The sequence below is a fragment of the Equus asinus genome, chromosome 3 (genome assembly GCF_041296235.1).
Source record: "Equus asinus isolate D_3611 breed Donkey chromosome 3, EquAss-T2T_v2, whole genome shotgun sequence".
Lineage (NCBI taxonomy): Eukaryota > Metazoa > Chordata > Mammalia > Perissodactyla > Equidae > Equus > Equus asinus.
In genome coordinates, this window is record NC_091792.1 from 120,181,860 (window position 1) to 120,203,441 (window position 21,582).

At 45.3% G+C, this 21,582-nt stretch overlaps 1 protein-coding gene across 8 annotated transcripts in view; it reads right to left on the bottom strand.

Moving 5' to 3' along the window:
- Window positions 1-18,959, bottom strand: part of KIT (KIT proto-oncogene, receptor tyrosine kinase) — an 82,263-nt gene extending 63,304 nt beyond the window's left edge. For 3 of the 8 annotated variants that reach the window (XM_070505865.1, XM_070505866.1, XM_014853514.3), the window contains exon 1: window positions 18,443-18,608. In XM_070505865.1, the coding sequence (XP_070361966.1) occupies window positions 18,443-18,509 (67 nt within the window). In that variant the 5' untranslated portion in view covers window positions 18,510-18,608. Of the gene's footprint in view, window positions 1-18,442 lie in introns of all 8 variants that reach the window. The other 5 variants (XM_014853517.3, XM_014853515.3, XM_014853516.3 and 2 more) reach the window with 5 other exon arrangements.
- Window positions 18,960-21,582: the final 2,623 nt, after the last annotated feature.

The following is a 21,582-nucleotide window of genomic DNA, read 5'->3' on the forward strand; positions in this document are numbered from 1 at the left end:
CACCTAGAAATCGGCCTCGCACTGGGTCCCCCTGACGAGAGTTGGCAGCCACTCGGGCACAGATTTCTCGAATCCCCAAGCTTTAGAAGTGGGAAATGTTGCAGAATTCACCAGTCACAGCTACAGGACTCCAGAATAGTGACATTGGGTGGCAAATACAACTTCTGCAGCACATCAGACCTCAATCTGGTGCAGTACATCTGAGGGCCCAGAGCCCACGTCCACAGCCCATGCTAATCCAGCGAGAGCCTCTGAGCTCCCATCTGCAGCGGCTGAGGAACAGAGCACAGGCTTCCCTCTGGCTGCCTGTGTCCTTCCACTCAGCCCTACCAAGTATCAGACGCTTCTTGGTGAGTAGTCAGATACCACTCATCAATTTTCTAAATTGCTAATCAGCTAATTGTTGCAATAGCTAATTCTGCAGCCATTCTACATTTGAATAAACAAAATAAAAAATAATTAGACAGAAACAATCACATTGGTCTAAAAGCACACTAATGGACAAAATTAGTTTATTCAAATTTGTTGCAACATTCATCAGAACACACGCTGGTCAATTTGCTTAATAAGTGTTCACTTTTCTCTTAATTTTTCTTGGGTGACACTCAGAACAATACATGAAGCCTGCTTCTTTTTTGCAAAGAATTCTTAATGACCAGCCCCATATTTGAAATGATTTCTCCTCAATCTCTTTGCAGAAAACAAAATGAAAACGATCTTGCTCTATTTTCTAGAATTGGGGAAAAAAAACATTTCCAATACATCCATTGAGAAAGTTTCACTTCTTCCTTATATGGCTGTAGGATAATGGCCATTCCTAAAAATGGAGGAAAAAAAGGCCAATTCTAAAATTGTAACCTTTTAGTATGTGATTTAAAATCAATGGAGGAAACCAATTGGAGGAAACAAGTTGGAGGAAGGAAATTTCGTATTTTTGGAAATCTAAATTAATATTATGTCAAGCCCTGGCAGCATTTTTTCCAAATGACTATAATTAGAGATATGTAAATTTTTCACTGGGGGAAAAAAAAGCTGAAAGAGAAAAATGTACCCAATTAAGTAATGATTTTATCTTTATTAGATGGTACTAAAAGTGTAAATGTGGTTTAAATGCTTTTAAACCTTAAAATAGTATTATCTCCTTTGGAACTCAAGGACTATCACACCAAACAAAGAATGGCAAAAGTGTGTCACTTTTTATACATTTTCCTCAGAAACAATAGCTCAGAGATGAGGTTCCTTGTACTCAAATGATTTAAACCACTACATTTTGTCATAAACAATATGATTAGAAAGTTAATGCCAGGTAGGCCGTAAGTGTTCAATTCCAGTTTTCAGATAATTACAACCACTAACTTTTCTCTCTACAACACGTTTTTAACAACTTACTTTGGAAGAAAACCTTTTTTTTATTTTTTGAGGAAGATTAGCCCTGAGCTAAAATCTGCCGCCAATCTTCCTCTTTTTTGCTGAGGAAGACTGGCCCTGAGCTAATATCTGTGCCCATCTTCCTCTAGTTTATATGTGGGACGCCTACCACAGTATGGCTGGCCAAGGGGTGCATAGGTCTACACCCAGAATCCGAACCGGCGAACCCCGGGCCACCGAAGCAGAATGTGCGCACTTAACTGCTGCACCACCGGGCCAGCCACAGAAGAAAATTATTTTTAAAAGCAGCTACCAGTGATTTAACGTTTCAAGAATTTGCTACTTTGGTCCTGATTCAGTTGGTGAAAAGTATATATAGATTCTGGCAAGATGGTGGTGGCTGCTGCAGTGGCAGCATAATTATTGAATATCCCCAACTCCACTGCTGCCCCATCATAAAAAAAGACAGAGAGCAGAACCAAAACCCACTGGCAACATCTGCACTAAACCAGGTGTTAAAGTATCCCATGAACCCTAAATCTCAGGAGGTGGGGACGAACTAACAGACCGGCAGCTTCAAAAAGTGCTGTTAGGTACCGACTGGAGAGCTCAGAGGGCCATTCTGAGACACCCACAGAAACTGGCAGAGGATTCTGCAGGTTCCGACTTCACCAGTGAGTGCAGAAGGGGTTGTGACCCACGTATGTCTAATGTGCTAGAATGTTCTAGGGTGGGGGAGATCTGATCCCCATAAACTAACAAACTGGGACAAAGCCCCATATTGAGGAGAAACTGCTGGGGATGAATTTAAGATGAGAAAATATGGGCAAAGGAAAAAGAAGGTTCAGACAGGTAGGGGGTGGGAACGGGGACAAAAAAAAAAAAGTCCGATCTTGGGACGTAGAAAAGCAGAGCCCATATTTTTATCACTTCATGAAAACAACGTAAGTGGGTACTCTAGAACTGTGGAGCTAGAAATCTATACTGGCCCTACTAAAAGTACAGGAAAACTCATAGTGAACAAGAGGAAAGAACTGCAGTTGAATTCCAAATTGTTATTTAAAGAAAAAATCAGGGGAGGGGGGCCCCGTGGCCAAGTGGTTAAAAGTTCTGCATGCTCTGCTTCGGGAAGCCCGGGTTTGTGGGTTCGGATCCCAGGTTCAGCCCTCCTCCATGCATCAGCCATGCTGTGGAGGCATCCCACATACAAAGTGGAGGAAGACTGGCACAGACGTTAGCTCGGGGTGAATCTTCCTCACAAAAAAAAGACAAGAAAAGAAAAAATAAGGTCAGAATGACATTCTTAAGATAGACAATAAAATCATGCCAGAAAGACATAAAACTTATGAAAACTATAACCTAATAATTCAAAAGGAGCTAAAAAGATTAAATAAAACAAGGTGTAAAGAGAACCATAAATTAGAATTTTAAAAACTCAAAAATGAGTTGATTAGAGAATATGAAGATTTAAAAATAGAAGTAAAGAACTAGAAGTAAAAGAAAAAAATCATTTCAGCAATGAAGGAGGGGCCAGCCCAGTGGCACAGCAGTTAAGTGTGCAGGTTCCACTTCGGCAGCTCAGGGTTCACTGGTTCGGATCCCAGGTAAGGACATGGTACCACTAGGCAAGCCATGCTGTGGCAGGCATCTCACATATAAAGTAGAGGAAGATGGGCACAGATGTTTGCCCAGGGCCAGTCTTCCTCAGCAAAAAGAGGAGGATTGGCAGCAGTTAGCTCAGGGCTAATCTTCCTCAAAAAAAAAAAAGAAGAAATAAAAAGAACATAAGAGTAAATAAAATGAATAGTACCTTAAAGAACTAGAAGATGGAAAGGAGGAAAACTTCTCAATTCAAACAAATTACTAAGTCATTAAAAAGATTCAAGAGAAGGTGATTGATATAAAAGATGGGCAAAGAAGATCTAACATACACATAATGGTAATTCCTAAAGCCAACAAAGAAGAATAAACAAACAGCAAAAGCTATATGACAAGAAAACTTTGCTGGGAAAAAAAAAAGGACATTTGAAATTACATATTAAAGTGGTGTATCACATCCCTGGAAAAACCAACCCAGAGCAGCCGACACTAGATAACTACTGGACTTAAAAGAAAAAAGGTTGGGGCCGGCCCAGTGGCACAATGGTTAAGTTTGCACGTTCCGCTTCTCAGCGGCCCGGGTTCTGCCAGTTCGGATCCCAGGTGTGGACATGGCACCGCTTGGCAAGCTGTGCTGTGGTAGGCATCCCACATATAAAGTAGAGGAAAATGGGCACGGATGTTAGCTCAGGGCCAGTCTTCCTCAGCAAAATGACGAGGATTGGCAACAGATGTTATCTCAGGGCTGATCTTCCTCAAAAAAAAAAAGAAAAAAGGTAGAAAAATCCCTTTGGGTATCTAGGCAAACAGGCCAAGTTAAACATGAGGGAAAGAAAATCAGATTATCAGCAGACTTTGATAAGACTTTATGGCAAAAGATGATACAGTAAAATATTAAAGAAACTCGAGCAAAGAAGAGATGGGCCAAGGATTTTCTAACAGCCAACCTGACTTTTAAGCATAAAGGCCACAGACAAGCTGTTGTAAACATACAATTCAGGAAACACTTCCCATGAGCGCTTCCTGAGGCGTCTATCTAGAGGAGGAGCTTCCGAAAACCAAAATGTCAGGAAAGGCAGGACATACGGACTAGTGGCAAGCAATAAACATATGTTTACTTGTAGAACTAAGACTAAATGGTGATAACAAAGGAGACAGTAGAGTATTTGATTGCTACGTATTCTGATAAAGTACAGCTATTAAAAAAATTAGGGGAGGGAGGAGCATCTGAAAAAATATGTTCACTGATTGCCTTATAGATAGTAACTGGGAGCAAAAGGATATTGCTTCAAATTCCAAGCTAGGCAGAGAAAAAGGAGGAAAGAACAGGTACCAGCTAATTTAAATATTACTCACAGTAGGAAACCAGTAGAAATTAGCCCCCCAGAAAGAGCAAAACCAAGGGTATTATATAAACCTATCAGTATTTAGGCAACCGTCAGAACAAAAACATGCAAATCTTTGCAAGTATCCAAAGGTATACCAAAAAAGGGGGAAAGTAGAATAGTAGAAGAACACACCATGTATTAAGTAGTATTGTTAAAAAAAAAAAACCCGAATATGATCAAACCTCCAAATCGCCAATTTATAGGAAATACAGAGAACATGTTTAAACACCACCACAGGAAAGCAGAATTCAGACTGAAAAACTGCAAATACTCAGTTTCTTCAACAAAAATAAGGCAATAGAAGCTATAAATAAGAAACGACTTAAAGGCAACATCAACCAATTGCAACAGGTGGATCTTGTTTGGATTCTATCAAATATTTATATATTTGCGTATATTTTTATATTTACTTTCAATAGGGGAAATGTGAATACTGGATACTCAACGACTTGGAATGCTACTGATGTGAAAGGCTGCGACACTGGCATTATCACTATGTTTAGGGAAGGGAATCTGTATTTCAGAGTTCCATACTGAAAACATTTACAGATGAAATTGTCATGCTTGAGATACGCTTCAAAATAAGGGGAGGATGAAACAGACAGAGGTAAGGCAGAAAGACTGGTTGTTGGTCCAACTCGTGAAGCTGGATGATGGATATGTGAAAGTTCATTACATCATTATCTATGTATGAAATAGTCCCATAATAAAATATATATATTTTTTAATGTTAATGTAAGGTTCAGTTCCTTCATCTTGAAATAAAATGGCTGCTAATAGGTTTTCAAACAACCCAGGGTATGGCCTAGAAGTCATAGGCCCCTTATTTATTTATTTTTTTTTACCCTTCCCTAGTCAACTGATAGCAACCTTAAACAAGGTCTATTGAAATGTAGGCCTGAAGGTCTCACCCAAAACAATAGGTGCTAACCAATGATGATTACACTGGATAAAAAGAATTCTCTGGCTTAGAAACACTAGAGTCTTTTGTCAAGCCCAGAGCAAGTACATTGAAAGCAACTGATGTCATAATTATTCAAGTACTCATGCTTGTACCTGAAGCTGGTAGTTCCATCCAAACTGTTAACTGACATCCTACCAAGCACCTTGGAATTCTCCTAGATGCCTTCCACCAAAGCTGTGGTCACTGGGGATGCCTGCTTGCCCATAACTCCAGAGAGTACCACTTTCTGCCCCTAGACAGTTTTTGTTTTTAAGGGATGCTTTTTGGTGAGGAAGATCGGCCCTGAGCTAACATCTGTTGTCAATCTGCCTCTTTTTTTTTCTCCCCAAGCCCCAGTACATAGTTGTATATCCTAGTTGTAGGTCATTCTAGTTCTATGTGGGACACCGCCACAGCATGGCTTGATGAGCAGTGAGTAGGTCTACACCCAGGATCCGAACTGGCGAACCCCAGGCCGCAGAAGCAAAGTGCACAAACTTAACCATGCGGCCATGGGGCCAGCCCCCCTAAACAGTCTTTACCTTGGATTCCTTCCTGAGGATCAACATTAACAATACCCAGGGCAGCAAAAGTCCTACTCCATGCCCAAGAATTGACAGAAAAGGAACTTCCCAGTCCTGAGTAATTCAGCAGTGTCAATTCTCATTTTGGGAACTCCCTGATTTGAAAGTGGAGAGCTGACCACTTTAGGGACCTCTGCAAGGCCACCCTAAGGCTAAAATGCAACAAATCAGGAAGTCAACCTGATGTCCCCTCACACAGCAACAGCAGAGTTGAAGCGAGATGCGCAGTATGACTGACAGTGGCTAAGTGGCGCTCTGTCAGACACAAAGTGCCATCTGTGGGATATAGTTATTATTCAAACCAAAGACGGTCAGATTTTAACAAGAAAAAGAGGAAAGAATCTGCAAAGGAGGTGCAGAACTGCCCGTCCTTGGAGACCCGCTGAAGAGCATTCAGTCTGGACCCCTAAAGCATCTCTCTCAGCTGTGAAAAAGCATTCTGGTATCTTCTGAGAAAAACGGTTCCAAACCTACAGGCTGACAACGCACTCTGGCACATTAAAGGCTCCGGGAGGTCCTGAAAATGAAGACACCTGTCTGTGTTGCCCAGCACTGCACACACTTATTCAATGCTCTTTGGCAAGGCCTGCATCAGGACACCTGCTCAAGAGGCTGGTGGCTCTGAAGCCACAAGGACCGGAGCAGGAAAAAGCTGGAACCACCATGAGTGTTCAGCCCTTCCAGGGCAGGACCGGTGGCAGACAGGACTCAAGTGACAAACCTCTTAGAGAGCTCCTCCTGAGTGAACCCCTAGCCCTGTCCCCGCCCCCATCTCTCTCCTTTCCCTGTTCTCCTGGTTTGCCTCCTCTCACCCCTCTTCCCTGTGAACCCAGTCATTCCCCCCACCCCCGCCACCTGACCCTCTGAGAGACCTTGCCTTTCTCTGCTTCCTTCCTTAATTGACCATAATACGGAACTGAAATAAATCTAAATTAAGCCGCTTTCTATGAGAGACCCTAGACTTTCTTCCTGGGCTAGTGTGGGCCTGGGCTCCTGAAAGAAAAAGAATTCACTAGAACATAAGCCCCAAGAGGACAAGGATTCTCGTCTGGTATGTTCACTGCTACAGCCCCAACACCTCAATAGTACCTGTGGAAAAATCTATGAATTCCTGGTATTAAAAGACATCAGAAGGGCCCAAGGGAATGAAGCTGTAAATCTTAAGCATCACAGTTTGAGGCCAGAGTTGCGTGCCAGGTTTCCCTATGGAGAGCAGAGCCCACTGCCCTCTGCTTTGGGTTTTCCTCACCCGATAGCACGCCACCCGCCACGTTGGCTCGTTGGGCATCCTCTCTCCTAGCCAGCCTCCCTTTAGAAGGCAGTTCTGAAACTAAGGTGATCCTTTTAAATAATATTCCTTGAAAATGCTCAAATGTAAATTAGGCTACACATTCAGACCTACTAAAAAATTCATAAACCCTTCCACATATGCTAGTTTATTTTAAAAAGCAGGAGAGGGGGGTGCTTTTTTATGAAAGTGATGCATTTTGGTTGAGCTAGAAACTTGTCTACTATTTCTCTGCAGTAAATATACTGACTATACTAAAATAAGTAGAAAAACATTTAAACATCCCAATTAACCGTTTTCAAGTGGTGATTCTAATGACATATTTTGGATTAAGAATTTTGGTTTGGGGCTGGCCTGGTGGGACAGCAGTTGAGTTCACACGTTCCGATTCAGCAGCTCAGGGGTTCACCGGTTCGGATCCCGAGTGCGGACAGTGCACTGCTTGGCAAGCCATGCTGTGGCAGGCGTGCCACACATAAAGTAGAGGAAGATGGGCATGGATGTTAGCTCAGGGCCAGTCTTCCTCAGCAAAAAAAAGAGGAGGATTGGCAGCAGATGTTAGCTCAGGGCTAATCTTCCTCAAAAAATAAATAAACAAACTTAAAAAAAAAAAAGAATTTTGGTTTAATGACAACAAAAAGCCTAAAGACCAGTCCATGAGGTTTCACCAGGCCACTTCTTTCCAAGGTACATTCACTCCACTCCAGCCATTAAAAAAGAAATCTACATTGTGAAAATTAGGATGGAAACCCATTTAAAACATTTTACAAGCTAAAAAATTGTATTACTTTAAAAGTACTCATAGTCTTTCCAAGCAGAATAATTCACAATTTTTTATTCTAAAACATAGCCTTGTTTTCTTTTAAACATGCACTAACCACGTAGGATAAGAGCCCATGCCACCAGCCACCTTTCACACTTCTAAAATCGCCAGTAAATGTTTTCCCCAGAAGTCAAATCTACATTAGATGTCTTTCTATAAATACTTCCTTGCAATAAAATGATACACCAAATAATTTCCAAAGTTCTTTGTGATAACAATTCCTTTGTTCTAACTCTGCCAAGCAACTCTTCTGAATCTACATAGGCCATTATATTTAAATGACTAGCAGTCTGGGATTGTACTGAAGAATTTTATAACACCCTTTGAAATAACCTGAGTCACCTGGGGTAAACCCAAATGAAGCCAGATGTTTTGCCTCACTAAAGAACTTAAAGATACAGGAAAAGGAGTAATAGTTTCTCCTCTTTTCATTTTCTCTATTATTTTTTTCCACTTGGTCAAGAACAAGGCATTCCCTGGCAAGTGCCATCACTCATACCTTTTCCGTAAGGAACAGGCTTCTGCCTCCCACAAACAGCCACCGCCTCCCCCCTTCCCGAGGCTCACTGCTTGGGGGAGGGCAGGAACCAGTGGCCCTAATTACCTTCTAATTACCTTCTAATGCAGGGCTGGGAACCCAGAGCAGAATCTCAAGATGTCCTAAGCCACCCAGGACCCTTATCAAGGCTTGGGGGTTTTGCTTGTTGCTGGTTTGTTTGTTTTTTAACAAATGAATGTATGCAGTCTGCTACATACCCAGCTTACCATTTGACTAAATATTTAAAATCTGCTAATAAGCAAAGAATCAAAGATCATCTATTGCCACTATCAGATGTCGAGTCTATAAAATCTGTGATCTTGGCTGGGGGTGATGGGGGAGGAAGGTGGGGGAGGGTAATAAGCCCTGGACTTAAAAACAACCCAAAGTACCTGTGCCGGAATCTACTCTGGATTTGCAATGTACATGCAATATACGTGATACATGTAAAAGTGAGGTCTTTCCTTTTCCATTTCTTAAAGTTATTGCTCTGAATAAGCAACTACTTGATCAGATCAAACTTACAAAAATCTCACCATATATGGCATTGTAGGGAATACTGCAATTACTGAAGAACAGAAATCCAGGTGCCCTAAAAATGATCCTATCCCATCTTCTGCTAGTCTCCACAGACTCTTCTATGGGAGTCTTTGGGTGACTGTAACCCTTTGCTTTCGCTGTTCACCCCTTGACCAATTCCTGTCCCACTCTTCAAGATTTAACTCAGGTCCCAGATCTTCCTCTGAATCAGCCATTCTACTCAAGAAGCGATGCCCATTCCTCCAACCCAATGGTAAATGATTATGGCTCCTGGCTTCTGGACCAAGACTGTTATTTAAATCCTATTACAGATCTTATTACATTAGCATCTACCCAGCACTTATCTTCCCATAGATCCTTGGCTCCTTAAAGGCAGGAATCACGTCTCGGACATCATCATAGATTTTGACATGACAGGTGAAATGGTATAATCAACTAGAAGCTGGTGAATTGCAATTTCATTTCTACCACCTTCCCCTACAAGACCGCTGGCCAATCTAATGTTGCCATTGACCCATGACCATGAAATGACCAAAGGAAAAGGACAGGTGGGAAGGGAAGTCATCAGGGTGGTGGGTAAACCACAGCGTGAATGATTTACCCTTGAGTAGTCAAGGGAAAAGGCCTTCCTTCGCCCTTACAGATCTTTCAGCCCACATGCAGCAAGGCTGGCCGTATCTCAAAATTACCAGTCAGTTGGGTGATCACAGAGCACAACCATTCTTAGGTTAGGGCTAATTATGATCGATTATGGATTTCTCTAGACCTCGAACTTCCTTTTGTTTTTCTTATTTTGGCACTCAGCTTAAGCTATCACACTGCACACTTCATTCTGTGGTTAGGTCGCCCACCCCAACAGATCAATAACCCATTTTTAGGCTGTGGGTTCTTTACTGGCTATTTTCAGTATACACAAAAACCGTGAAGAGAGTAGTGGATCATGTTCAAGTCTACCCAGAATTTATGAAAAACACCCTACCCCACTGCCAAGGCAGTGAAGAAAGAAAAACGGCTGGTTATTTTATTTAGAAAAGATTTCAGACCCTCAGAGGGTCATGGAACCAATTGAGGTGGGCGTGACCTAACCATTTCAAAATGACAATTATTTGGCTTTCCTCATACCTGCAGCGAAGACCCTATAACCAGCTCTGGGAATGCAATAGTCTTTTCCAACTCTTCCAATTAAAGAATTTTCACGAAAAAAAAAAATCTCAGTTTCCTTCTGGGGCAATTTAAACTCCTCTCATTTTGTCTCATTCTTCACTCACATACTACAAATATTTGAAGACTGTCATTCACTGATCTTCCTTCACCTTATCTTCTCCAGGCTTAATAAATCCAATTTCTTTAAGTTGCTTTCAAAGGGCCTACTTCCCAAAGCTTTGATCATCTCTACGTTCTCTTCTATACCCAAAATGTCCATTTCATTCTCTGAGGAAACCAATAAACTTACTTTAAAAATGGCCTAATACAGAGAATACATGCAAGATTATTTTTCTGCTATTTATTTCTTTTCATGAACATTTACATTTCATTATATGACTGATACACAACCCACAATTCTTTATAATCCCCAAATTCTAAAATATTATAGAGGCATGTCGAGTGACCTTTGGGCTTCAGCTGTGTTTCTTAGATGGACCTGACCCTAAGAAGACTTTCATTTGTATCTACCATCAGGTCTGGGGAATTGAGTTTCAAGTAAATGCACCCTGAAAATAATCAATGAACAGACACAGTGGAGTCCAATATCCTATTCCCTCCCTCACACGGGCTGCTCCTCTTCTTGGCTTGATTTCCATTAATTCCACAGAACCACCAGTTCTCCCAGTTACCTGCACCCATGCTAACTCCTGCTCCCTGTCCTCTCAATCTCATCAGTGCCTGACAGGTCCAACGTGCCCGTGAATTTGCTAAGAGAATTAAGTCTCCACCTTTATCTTCCTTATGTCTCTTGGGTGCACTCTTTTCTTTCCAGAACACGTACCCTAACATCCAGGCCCTCACTCCTTCATCCACATGCCATCTAAAGAGTCTAACTGATCATCCCTCTGTCCAGCTCCCCACCAACACGGCTCTCGGCCATAGATTAACCATCCCAAAACAAGCCCGTCAGAAACTCACCCTTAGACATGCTATGCCATGTTCACAGCAGCATTATTCATAACAGCCAAAGGCAGGAAGCAACCCAAGTATCCACTGATGGAAGAATGGGTAATCCAAGTGTGGTACACACATACACATAAATATACATGCATTTCCTTCCTTAAAAAGGATGGAAATTCTTGGGCCAGTTGGGTGGCGTAGTGGTTAAGTTTGTGTGCTCTGCTTCAGCACCCCAGGGTTCACCGGTTTGGATCCTGGGTGTGGACTCACATGTCGCTTATCAAGTCATGCTGTGGCAGCGTCCCACAGACAAAATAGAGGAAGATCACCACAGATGTTAGCTCAGGGACAATCTTCCTCACCAAAAAAAAAGAAAAAGAAAAAAGAAAAAAAAGGAAGGAAATTCTGACATACGCTGCAACATGGATGAACCTTGAGGACAGTATGCTAAGTACAATAAATGAGTCATAATAGGACAAATACCTTATGATTCCACTTATATGAGGTCCCCAGAGTAGTCAAATTCATAGAGACAGAAAAGTAGAATGGTGGTTGCCAGGGGCTGGGGGCAGAGCGGAAAAGGGAGTTAGCGTTTAATGGGTATAGAGTTTCAGTTTTGCAAGATGGAAAGGATTCTGGACATGGGTTGCACAACAACGTGAATGTACTTAACACCACTGAATTGTGCATCTAACTGTGGTTAAAACGGTAAATTTTATGTTATGTGTATTTTACTAAAATTTAAACACACACACAACCCCTCCCTTAGTCTTGGCCATCCACAGCAAGTGGGCGTCTGAGTTTTCCAAGGGGGCTGGAGAGCGTGCTTAACTGGACAGAAGGATGGAGCAAGCAGCCCTGGGCCAGCAGGCAAAGCCCAGAGGGCCACCACCGGGTCAAGTCCACCTTGGCCTTGACTTCAAAGCTGTTTTCAGAATCTGGACCCAATGCAACACAGAATACACCCTGGCTCCAATGCTCCTTGAGGCTAATCAAAGAGCCCCTCTTTCCAGGCTCTTCCCTCCAATTTTCTACCCCCAGCCACCACAGCAATGGAAAGATCTGACAATCCTCAAAGGAGATCTTAATTCACGTCTTGCTCCCTGTTTCTGTAGATTTTTCCAACTGAAGCCTCAACTACACTCTCTGCCCTTTTAAGATGCAGAAATTCATCTCAAATATTACCTCCCACATGCACACTTTTACTGACACCGGGTCTCTATTGCCTGCCCATTAAGAGTAAATTCCTCTCGCCTTTGAAACCTCCGCAAGCACTTTGCGCCTCTTAGGACACCAAATTCCACTGAATCGGTGGCTGTGCACTTACCGGGTCCCCAGCCGACCCCAGCGGATACCTGTGGTCCCTGCAAGGTTGAGAAACCTTTGTCAAACTGAATCTGAAATGTTTCCTGAGCATTTCTTATGTTCAAAGCGTGGTGCAAGTGCTGGAGACGGGAGAACTGCTAATGCACAAGGTCAGCTGGGGGCCTCTCGCCCAGGGAAGGCAGTCACGGAGAAGCTGCTCTCTCTCAGGGTGCTTTCAAAGCCACTTGACCTTGACCTTGACCTTGACCTTGAAGGTAACAGAGTTCATGGCCCCCTACACTTACTTCTTCACCCTGAAAAAATGGCCATTTACAGACCCTTCCCCTTCTCAACTTTTATTCAGAAATCTGTGCCCCCTTTGGTGGAAAGCCAACTAAGTTTAAACAAAGAACCAGAGAAAGAAGTATGCATTACCACTAACTGGAGACTTTTAAAAACTACACATTAACTGTATAAACTTCATCTTAATACCCAAAAAAAGCCCTCTACATAATCTTGCTTTAAATCATTTTCAATTTTTTTTTGTTCTAAGAGAAAGCTGAAAGCGGAACATAAAGTCAGCCTGATGGTGGAGTCCCCGTGCTCTTCCTGTGAGGGTCCCCACGCCAGGCAGCTCCGAGCATCACCTCGTTTAGTCCTCGCAGTAGCCCTACGCCATCACCCCCATTCCACAGATGAGGAAATAAAGGAGGCAAGGGTCTCATCCCAGATCACACCGCTGGCAAGTGGCCAAACTGGCTAAGACCCAGGTCGTCAATTTCACAACCCGAGTTCTTACCTCCGATGCCACATGCCCGGAATGACAATTGAGCTCAAACTTTACAGTTTGCAAAAGTGTTGAAAACCTAGCTGTCAGAAAGGCATGCGCTGGAAGATATCTGACAAGTGTCAGAGCCAAATGTAAGCAGGAAGCCTAAGCACAAGATGAATGGAAAAATGAGCAGGTCTGAATGTTAGCGTTGGAGGAATCTTCTAGGTTTTTTTCCCCCAGGGGAAAAAAAAGTCCAAGGTCTGTTCAATCTCTAAGAGTAGTGATTCCCAACTGTTATGTCAAAAGCTACATAAAACTCAGGACAAAAATTAAAATTGATTTCCTTTTTAAAGCTGTCATGTTAGTACTTATTGGTATCGTCACGCAAGGATTATAAAGAGAAATAGTCAAATTCTACGTTCTTGTGGAGTTTACTCATTATTAGGTGCCTCTCCCACCCCAGACCCTATGCCAAGCATCTCTACAAGAATGTCTTTCTAATCTTTAGGGTAATCATATTAGAGTAGGCATTATTCCCATTTTAGGGATAATAATTCCTATTTACAGATAATAATTATAGCTGACATGTACTAAGCTTGTACTATGAGTGTGCCAGGCAACGCCATTCTAAAAACTGTATATGTAGCAACACATTTACTGGCACAGCGAGGTCAAGTAATTTTCCCAAAGTCACACAGCTAAAACTAGGATGAAAAAGTGAAGCTCAGCAAGGTTAAGCAACTTGCTCCAACACAACAAAGCTGTCAGCCATGGAGCCAGGAGACTAGAACAAGGCTGTCTTCACTCCTTGGGCCTGTGCCCCTTCTACTGGGTACCTCTGTGGTCACACCTGTGCTCACCAGGGCCCGAGGATAAATGCCCAAATGTCTACAGGCTGGCAATGGAGCGCAGTATTGCCCAGAGCAACCTGAAGAGCACAGGTCCCATCCAAAAGGGCAGTAATTCAATGCTTCAAGAGAACAGAGGGGCCGGCCCCGTGGCGCAGCAGTTAAGTGCTCACGTTCAGCTTCAGCAGCCCGGGGTTTGCTGGTTTGGATCCCAGGTGCCGACATGGCACCACCTGGCAAGCCATGCTGTGGCAGGTGTTCTACATATAAAGTAGAGGAAGATGGGCACGGATGTGAGGTCAGGGCCAGTCTTCCTCAGCAAAAGAAGAGGAGGATTGGCAGCAGATGTTAGCTCAGGGATAATCTTCCTAAAAAAAATAAAAAATAAAAAAAGGACAGAGAAACCCAGGTCTTAATATAAATTCTCCCAATTTCTAAATATTGCCTCCATGCTTTCCAAAAAAGCATCATGTGGACCAAACAAAACACGTCTATGGACTGTCAGCTTGCAACTTCTCTTTACTCATTAAGAGTCTAAAGTCAAAAGATGGGCTGTCTCATGTCCAAAATGTCACTAATCAGAGCTGTGAAGCCAGGCTTACTCACAAGGCCCGCCGACTCTGAACAAAGACTTACACTGGATTTGCTCTAGATTCAAACTTTTGCCTCTAATAACTCCCTTGAAGGCCCTCTTTACTCTGGCTTTGCAGCCATGAAAATATCTATTCAAGTTATAGAAACTGCACATGAAATTCTGCATATTTAAGATTCTTTCAAATGTCTTTCAATCCCTTTTTTCAAAAGTTACCACACACGAATGCAGCAAAATAAAGCACTTCCCACATCCTAGCTTGTTGACTGTTCAACTAAGTTCATTTTGGAGAAAACGCTGCTGCCGCCTGGATGACTGCCTTGGAGGGGTCCCTACCCCGAGCCTAGCTTCGAGAATTCCGCTCAGAACACCGCAGCTCATTTCCTCATGTCCTCCTTTAATCAGCTGGGAGAGACTCGAGGAAATGAGTCAAAATCCTAAGGGCAGCTTCTAGCAGCCGTCAACAACAGCAGCAAAATCCATCACCACAACATCTGTACACAGACGTGCTCCAGGGGAAGCACACAAAATACTTGGCACATGTCTGATGAGAATTTGTTTTGGGAGAAGAAAGGCTATGAATGGTAAACTGCCATGATAGCTCATCGTGCCTGTCCGGGGCAAAGGGCCAACGGTGTTACCACCACGGGGGTTTTATCTTTCACGAGTATGCCACGAGTATATAATGCTAAGACCATTTTTTATTTTGGGGAGCGGAGGATGGAGAAAATTTTCAACTGGCTCACACCATCATTTTAGAGCCAGCTTATCTTCATTTCTCAGAGACTAACTGGAATGGGACAGCTAACACCTAAGGCCTCATACTCAGGGCTATAATTTAATGACTTTCCTCAAACTAGAACACTCTTACTCAGACATCATAAGACAGGCAATTCTAGGGCTTTTTCACCAAAATTGGGAAAGTAATGACCTTGGCCACCTTGTATTCCCAGAACCTGGTATATAATAGGTCCTCATCAAACAGTTTCGAATGGGTAAGTCATGTGAATGGATGTACAATTGGGCATATGGGGCCAAGCTAGGTTTCACCACTGATTATTCTGGGAACTGACATCCTCAGCCGGGTTCTCCAGCTGTAAAATGGTAGGGATGGTACCAGTCCTATCTACCTGCAGGACTTGTTGAGAGGACTGGAAATGTCAGGTAAAGGAACCACCAAAGGCCTGGCAGTTTCCAATTAAAGAGCAACAACAATGTACAACACACAAGTAACGTGAAATTTAAGGCACATTAGAAGACGTGTTGTAATTGCACAGCATTTGTGATTTATAAAGTCATAAGGAAAAACATGTGGATGAGCAGGAAAGACCAGGATGGGGATAAATGATTTATCTGGGATCCCTTTACAAGACCATCATGTTATTTCCAGCAGGACAACAATCCAGAATGTCCTGTGTCCAGCTGCCGGGGATGACTCCAGCCTCACATCTGCAGGAACAAGGAGAAGGTATGATTCACAATTCCTTGCAGGTTCATCCTGCTGGGCATAGGAGTTGTAAATACTAGGGGGGAGGAGGGAGGGGATGGAGGGTCCTGCAGAGTTGGCACCTCCTAGCTTTCAAAGGGAAACTGCAGGCGACCGTGAGTGGATTGAGGAGAGGGCAGCCTAACCACACCTCCCTGCTTTAGCCAGGGGGAGACCAGTAGGATCCCACCAAGTGGTCCCTCTGACCAGAAGAGGCAGAGGAATTTCAAGGAGGTAGGAAGGAATCAGGGAAAAAGTTCAGAAGTGCAGAATCTACACTCAGAAGACTGAAAGAGAATTAGAGAATTTTGGACCCAAAGATGCCTCACTGTCCTCTTGAGGAAACTGGGCTCCCCAGAATTTAAGCGACCTGCTCAAGGGCACACAGGCAATAAACGGCTGAGACAAGGAGAACCAGAAGGGCATCATAGTGCCCCCCAGGAGCCAGACCTTAAAATTCCTTTGCCAAAAATCTATTGGATGGAGCAGGCTAATGATGAGGAAGAAGGAAGAAATTGACTCATTTAATTTTCAAAAAGGAAATATTCTGTGTGGTCTGTCTTTCTAGCGCCCTACTCCCCTCCGGTCCACACACCTTAACTGAAATTTAAAACGCCAAGGCATAGAGATTTAAGGACCAAACATGTCATTTGAAGCTTAGGCGGTCAAATCCGCCACGGAATCCGGACACTCACTCATGATCCCTCCTACCTCACAGGGGTTCAGATGCAAGACCCCTCGTCCCCCCACAGGAAAGCCCTGACAATGCCTTCCAAGCCCAGGAAGGCGGAGGCTGCATCTTGAGACTTTAAGAGAAAATTGACCGGGAGTCGATAGAGCCCCACAACAGTTCACAGCGATGCTCCCTCTGGAGCCCTTCAATTCCGGTTCAGACTCACTTTCCATCCTTACACCATCAGGGTAGCTGTAAAGGTTTTTTCAAAAAATGACCTGGGAGAGAACAGGGCTCCAGGGGTTAGCTGGGCGACGGGCACTCGCTCGCGCACCAGCGACACCCAGAGAAAAAGGAGGAATGGGCAGGAATCTGACTGAGGGTTCCCAGGAACCTGCAAATCCGCCGCCGCCGCCTTAAGACCCAAGTTCCCGCGCAGATATAACCGGATTTTCTTAACAGCTTTAAGATCCAAGTAAGATTTGCAGAAAGTTCCACTCCATCTCCCACCCCCCACCTCAGGCAGCCCTTAAGTATTGATATCACGTGGGAGGGGTATTGCAAACCTCCAAATTCCCAAAGAAAACAGGGACCTGCGATTACAGGTCGCAGACACTGGTTCACGGGGCTTGCAGAGCCCCGCCAGCCTGGCCAGGCACTCTGGCCGGGCGACGGAGGCGGCCGGGGTCAGGGACCGCGGCGTTCCAGCGCAGTGTCCCTGCCTTCCCCGGGAGCAGGCGGCAAACGCAGCCACCAGCCGCTTCGAGGCGCGTGGCAGGAAAGAAAGCGGCAGAGAGGGGCGAGTCTCTCGCACGGGATTTATAAAAGCTAAAAGTCTGCGACCTAGCGGCTGCTTTCCACACGCCTTGCCTAAGTTGTCCCAGTAACCGCCACCTCCAGGTTCGCAGGGTCGGGCCCCAGAGCCGCACCGCGCGCTCCCGGCGCAGCATAACCAGGGGACCGGGGGACGCCGCAGCCTCCGACTCGCGTCCACGGGTGGCGCCGCGAGCAGAGGCGGCAGCGCGTCGGTCCTCAGCTCCGAGGCACAAAGAGTGCCCGCGGTGTGCAAAGCAGCAGCCGCAGAGCAAGGAAAAGCCTCTCCAACTTTGCCCTCGGCGCAGCTGAGAACCTGCAGGCCGGTCCTCCGGGGCGCCGGTCACACAAGCGCAACTTTTAACAAAAGGAAACAGCGGCCGCGCCTCGCACGGCGGAGATAACGCGCTGGGTGCGACCCGGCGACCCGCCCGCCGGTGCCCCCGCGCACTCTCGGCACAAAAGCAACCCCAAACTCGCACGCAGCTCGCTGCCCTCAGCCTGCACCTCGCTCATGGTTAAGCCCCCTTGCTGCCCTCATTTCTGGAGGACCCCAGCTCAGCGTGCCCACCACCAGCGCTGCGGTCTCCTCGCGCAGGTGAGCAAGGCAGGGCGCAGGAAAGTCCCAGCGACGCCTCCAATCTTCCCGGAGGCTGAAACGCGCAGGCACTGGACGACCTGCAGCCCCCTCTCCCGACCCACACCAGCGTATTCGACCCCTCGGGGGCCCAGGCTGGCCGGGGGGCGCGGCCCCAGTGCCCGCGGCGCTCTCCCACCTGTCTGGACGCGGAACAGGAGAAGCAGGACGCAGAGAAAATCCCAGGCGCCGCGAGCGCCTCTCATTGCGGTGGCTGCGCTGGGATCGGAGCTCCGTTCCACGTTCCTGCTCTCGCCCAAGTGCACCGAGCGCTGCAAAGCCGAGCCCCCAGAGCCGCGAGCGGCGAGCAGCAGCCCCTCCTCCCAGCGCCCTCCCCCTGCGCGCCGGCCACGCCCCTTCTCGGCGCCCCTCCTCACCTCCCCTCCTTCCCTCCCTCCCGCCTGATTCGCGCTCCCTCCCAGCTCTTTCGACGTGCTAATCCCGGGGGGCTGAGCCCGCGGGGAGGGGGAGGGGGAAGGCGTGCCGGCCCTGGTCGCCCGCTCCCGACCCCGGAGCCCCTTCATCTCCTCCCCTGTGTTGTGGTCCGGCCGCCGGGGGCGGTTCCCGTACGAGGGTGGTGCTGCCCGCGCGCTTTGTGAGTCTGGGCACCACGCGCAGATTAGGGCACGGGCCCGCCACCTGGCAGATGCTCCCCAGACAATAAAGGTCCGCCGCCTGCCCCTCGAGCACGCTCCCGAGGGAGGAGGCTGGACGCGGCTGGTGGGGAGGTGGTGCAGGGACAGGAATAGGGGGGCAGGGGGATAAGAATGGGGCCCCGACGTTCTTCTCCATTTCTCTTAGTCGGGGAGGACCAAACGCAGCGCCTGGCACCGGGGTAAAAGGCTGAGCTGCGGCGTAGGTAATTCTTTCCGCTCAGTTTCTCCACCTGCTTCTTAAACGGTAAGATCACACTTGGTTTCTATTGGTCGGAGTGGCCTCCGTCCTACAATCCACTGCCGAGACTTTTCTGGAGACTGGGGCTTTGGAGAGGGGAGGGGCGCCTTGCGAAGTTTGCTCTGGGAGCCAGAGCTTTTAAACCCTTTTGCGCCAAAATCGTTGTGCTAAACTCTCTCGGCATTACTCCCTCCCCCCCCGCCCCCCCGTAGGGTTTCTCTGTCCCTCTATCCGAGGACAGTTACAGGGTGGAGATCCCGGCGTTCCTCTTTAGCTGCCCTCGCCTGCACCAGGAGCGAAATAATAGTGCAAGGCTTGCACCTAAGCCAGCTTCCACTGCCTAGGAAGTGCTTTACTCAGGGTAACAACTTGTAGCGTTTTACAGTTCCTCCTTAACCTGAATATTATTTCATGCTCACAGTAACAGCTTTTCGAGGTAGGTAGAGCAGATAATGTTTATTATTTTAGTTCTAAAGTGGCCCAAGATCACACAGCTAATAGAGGGGAGACCCAAGATTGTAAGACTGACTCCAGGCATGACGAGCTTTCCCTGCGTCTTCTAACAAACCAGTAAAACACCCCTCCAGAGAGCTTAGGAATGGAAAATAAATGGGAGATGCCCATCGGAAAAATCGAGGAAATAATTTAAATACACCTAGATTCTTCTCTAAAGTGGTATTCAAAATTTATAATTAACCAGCACCTCCACGCACACACACTTTATTTAACATTGAAAGCTTTCCTGTTTGATGTTGATAGGACCTAAACTGGTTTAAGAAAAATGATTTTTAAAGCTAATCACTTAAAAATTATCACTGCTAGATCATTGTGTATGATTGCCTCTCTTTGAATTTATTTATTCATTCAACAAGCATTAAAGTGTCTACTGTGAATGAGTAAGAGCTGTGCACTGGGAGTACCATTGTTAACAGACAGATGTGGGCCCTGCCGCAATCCTTGTAGTGAAGTGTGGGAACCCACACCCCAATGTCCTAGCGAATGGTTCAAGTCATACAGCTGTGGGAGAACTGAAATGCAAAGGTCTCTGTTTGTGCTCTGAGCCATCAGACCACATCTTTTTCTTTGGATGACAGAGATAGAAGCTACCACTCAAAGCAATCAGAAGTTTCTGGGATCTTGATTTATTTCTAAAATCCATTTTGTAGTGAGAAAAAAATCACTGAGTTAAAATATCAACATTATGCCCAAGAGAGAAAATTTACAATTTTCTTCTTCAATCAACTGATATTGGAGAGGATAACAAGTCTTCAGAAGAGTGAGTGAAAAGAGACCATATTGCAATTTAATTCTAGGCAGGAAACTTCTATCAGAGGAAAAAAAAAAAAAACCTAGAATAGGGAATGATACAATGCTAGACTGTCGTTCATATTCACCATTCAACAAACATCTCCTGAGCACCTGGGTGGACACAAGACCTACAAAAATCAGTAGGACAAGGTCCCTGTCTAGGGGGAGTCACAGTCCAGGGGAGAAAACAGATAGCCAAATAAGAAACTGTAATATCTGCTAACAGGGCTCGTGTTCAGCCAGTACACACCAATTTGGTTGGTAGAATATTGAAATCTTTCTGTACTGATTGGAAAAAAGCCACTCCCCCAAAACACCTAATCACCCCCTTACTCCAACCCTCCCTTGAAATACCCCAAATCTCCCCAGATCCAGCAATTAACAGTTTAATGCCAGGCACAACAGAGCCTCCAGTCCCTGTGCCTTTAGGGCGATTAGCTATTTTTGATGATAGCCCCTGCCAGCCAGGTGCTCGGAAGGAGGCATCTAGAAGGTGCTCTGAGTGAAATGCTAGGGGAGTGAACTGTATTTTAGATCATGTCCAGTAGAAACATTTACAATGATGGAAATGTTTTATATCTCAGGTAGGATGTGTGGCACCAGTTCTGTGCCCTTGATGTGTGATAGCCCTGGACCCTTTCATGAATTACACTTGATATGTTTTATTGTTTTCATAATTGTATTAGTGAGGACTCTTAATTGCAACTTGTAGAAACCCAGCTCAAACTGACTTAAGCAAACAAAGAAACCTAAAATTTATTGGCTCTTATAACTGGAAAGTCCAGGGATGATGTGTTCTAGATTCCTAGATCCACGAACTCAAAGTCGTGAGGGCTTGAAGGTGGTGTGTGTGTGTGTGTGTACACACACAGGCATTTTTCTCCATCTCCAACCTTCAGCTGTACTTTCCTATATTGCTTCCCTATCCTCGTGTGCACTCAGCAGCTCTAGGCTGACAGCTTATTAGTACCAATGTAAGCAGAATTTTTCTGCCTTCGTTAACATCTCCTATAAAAGTTTTGACTTGGCTTAAGTCACATGCCAGTTTGGAACCAGTCACAAAGCCAGACGGATGGA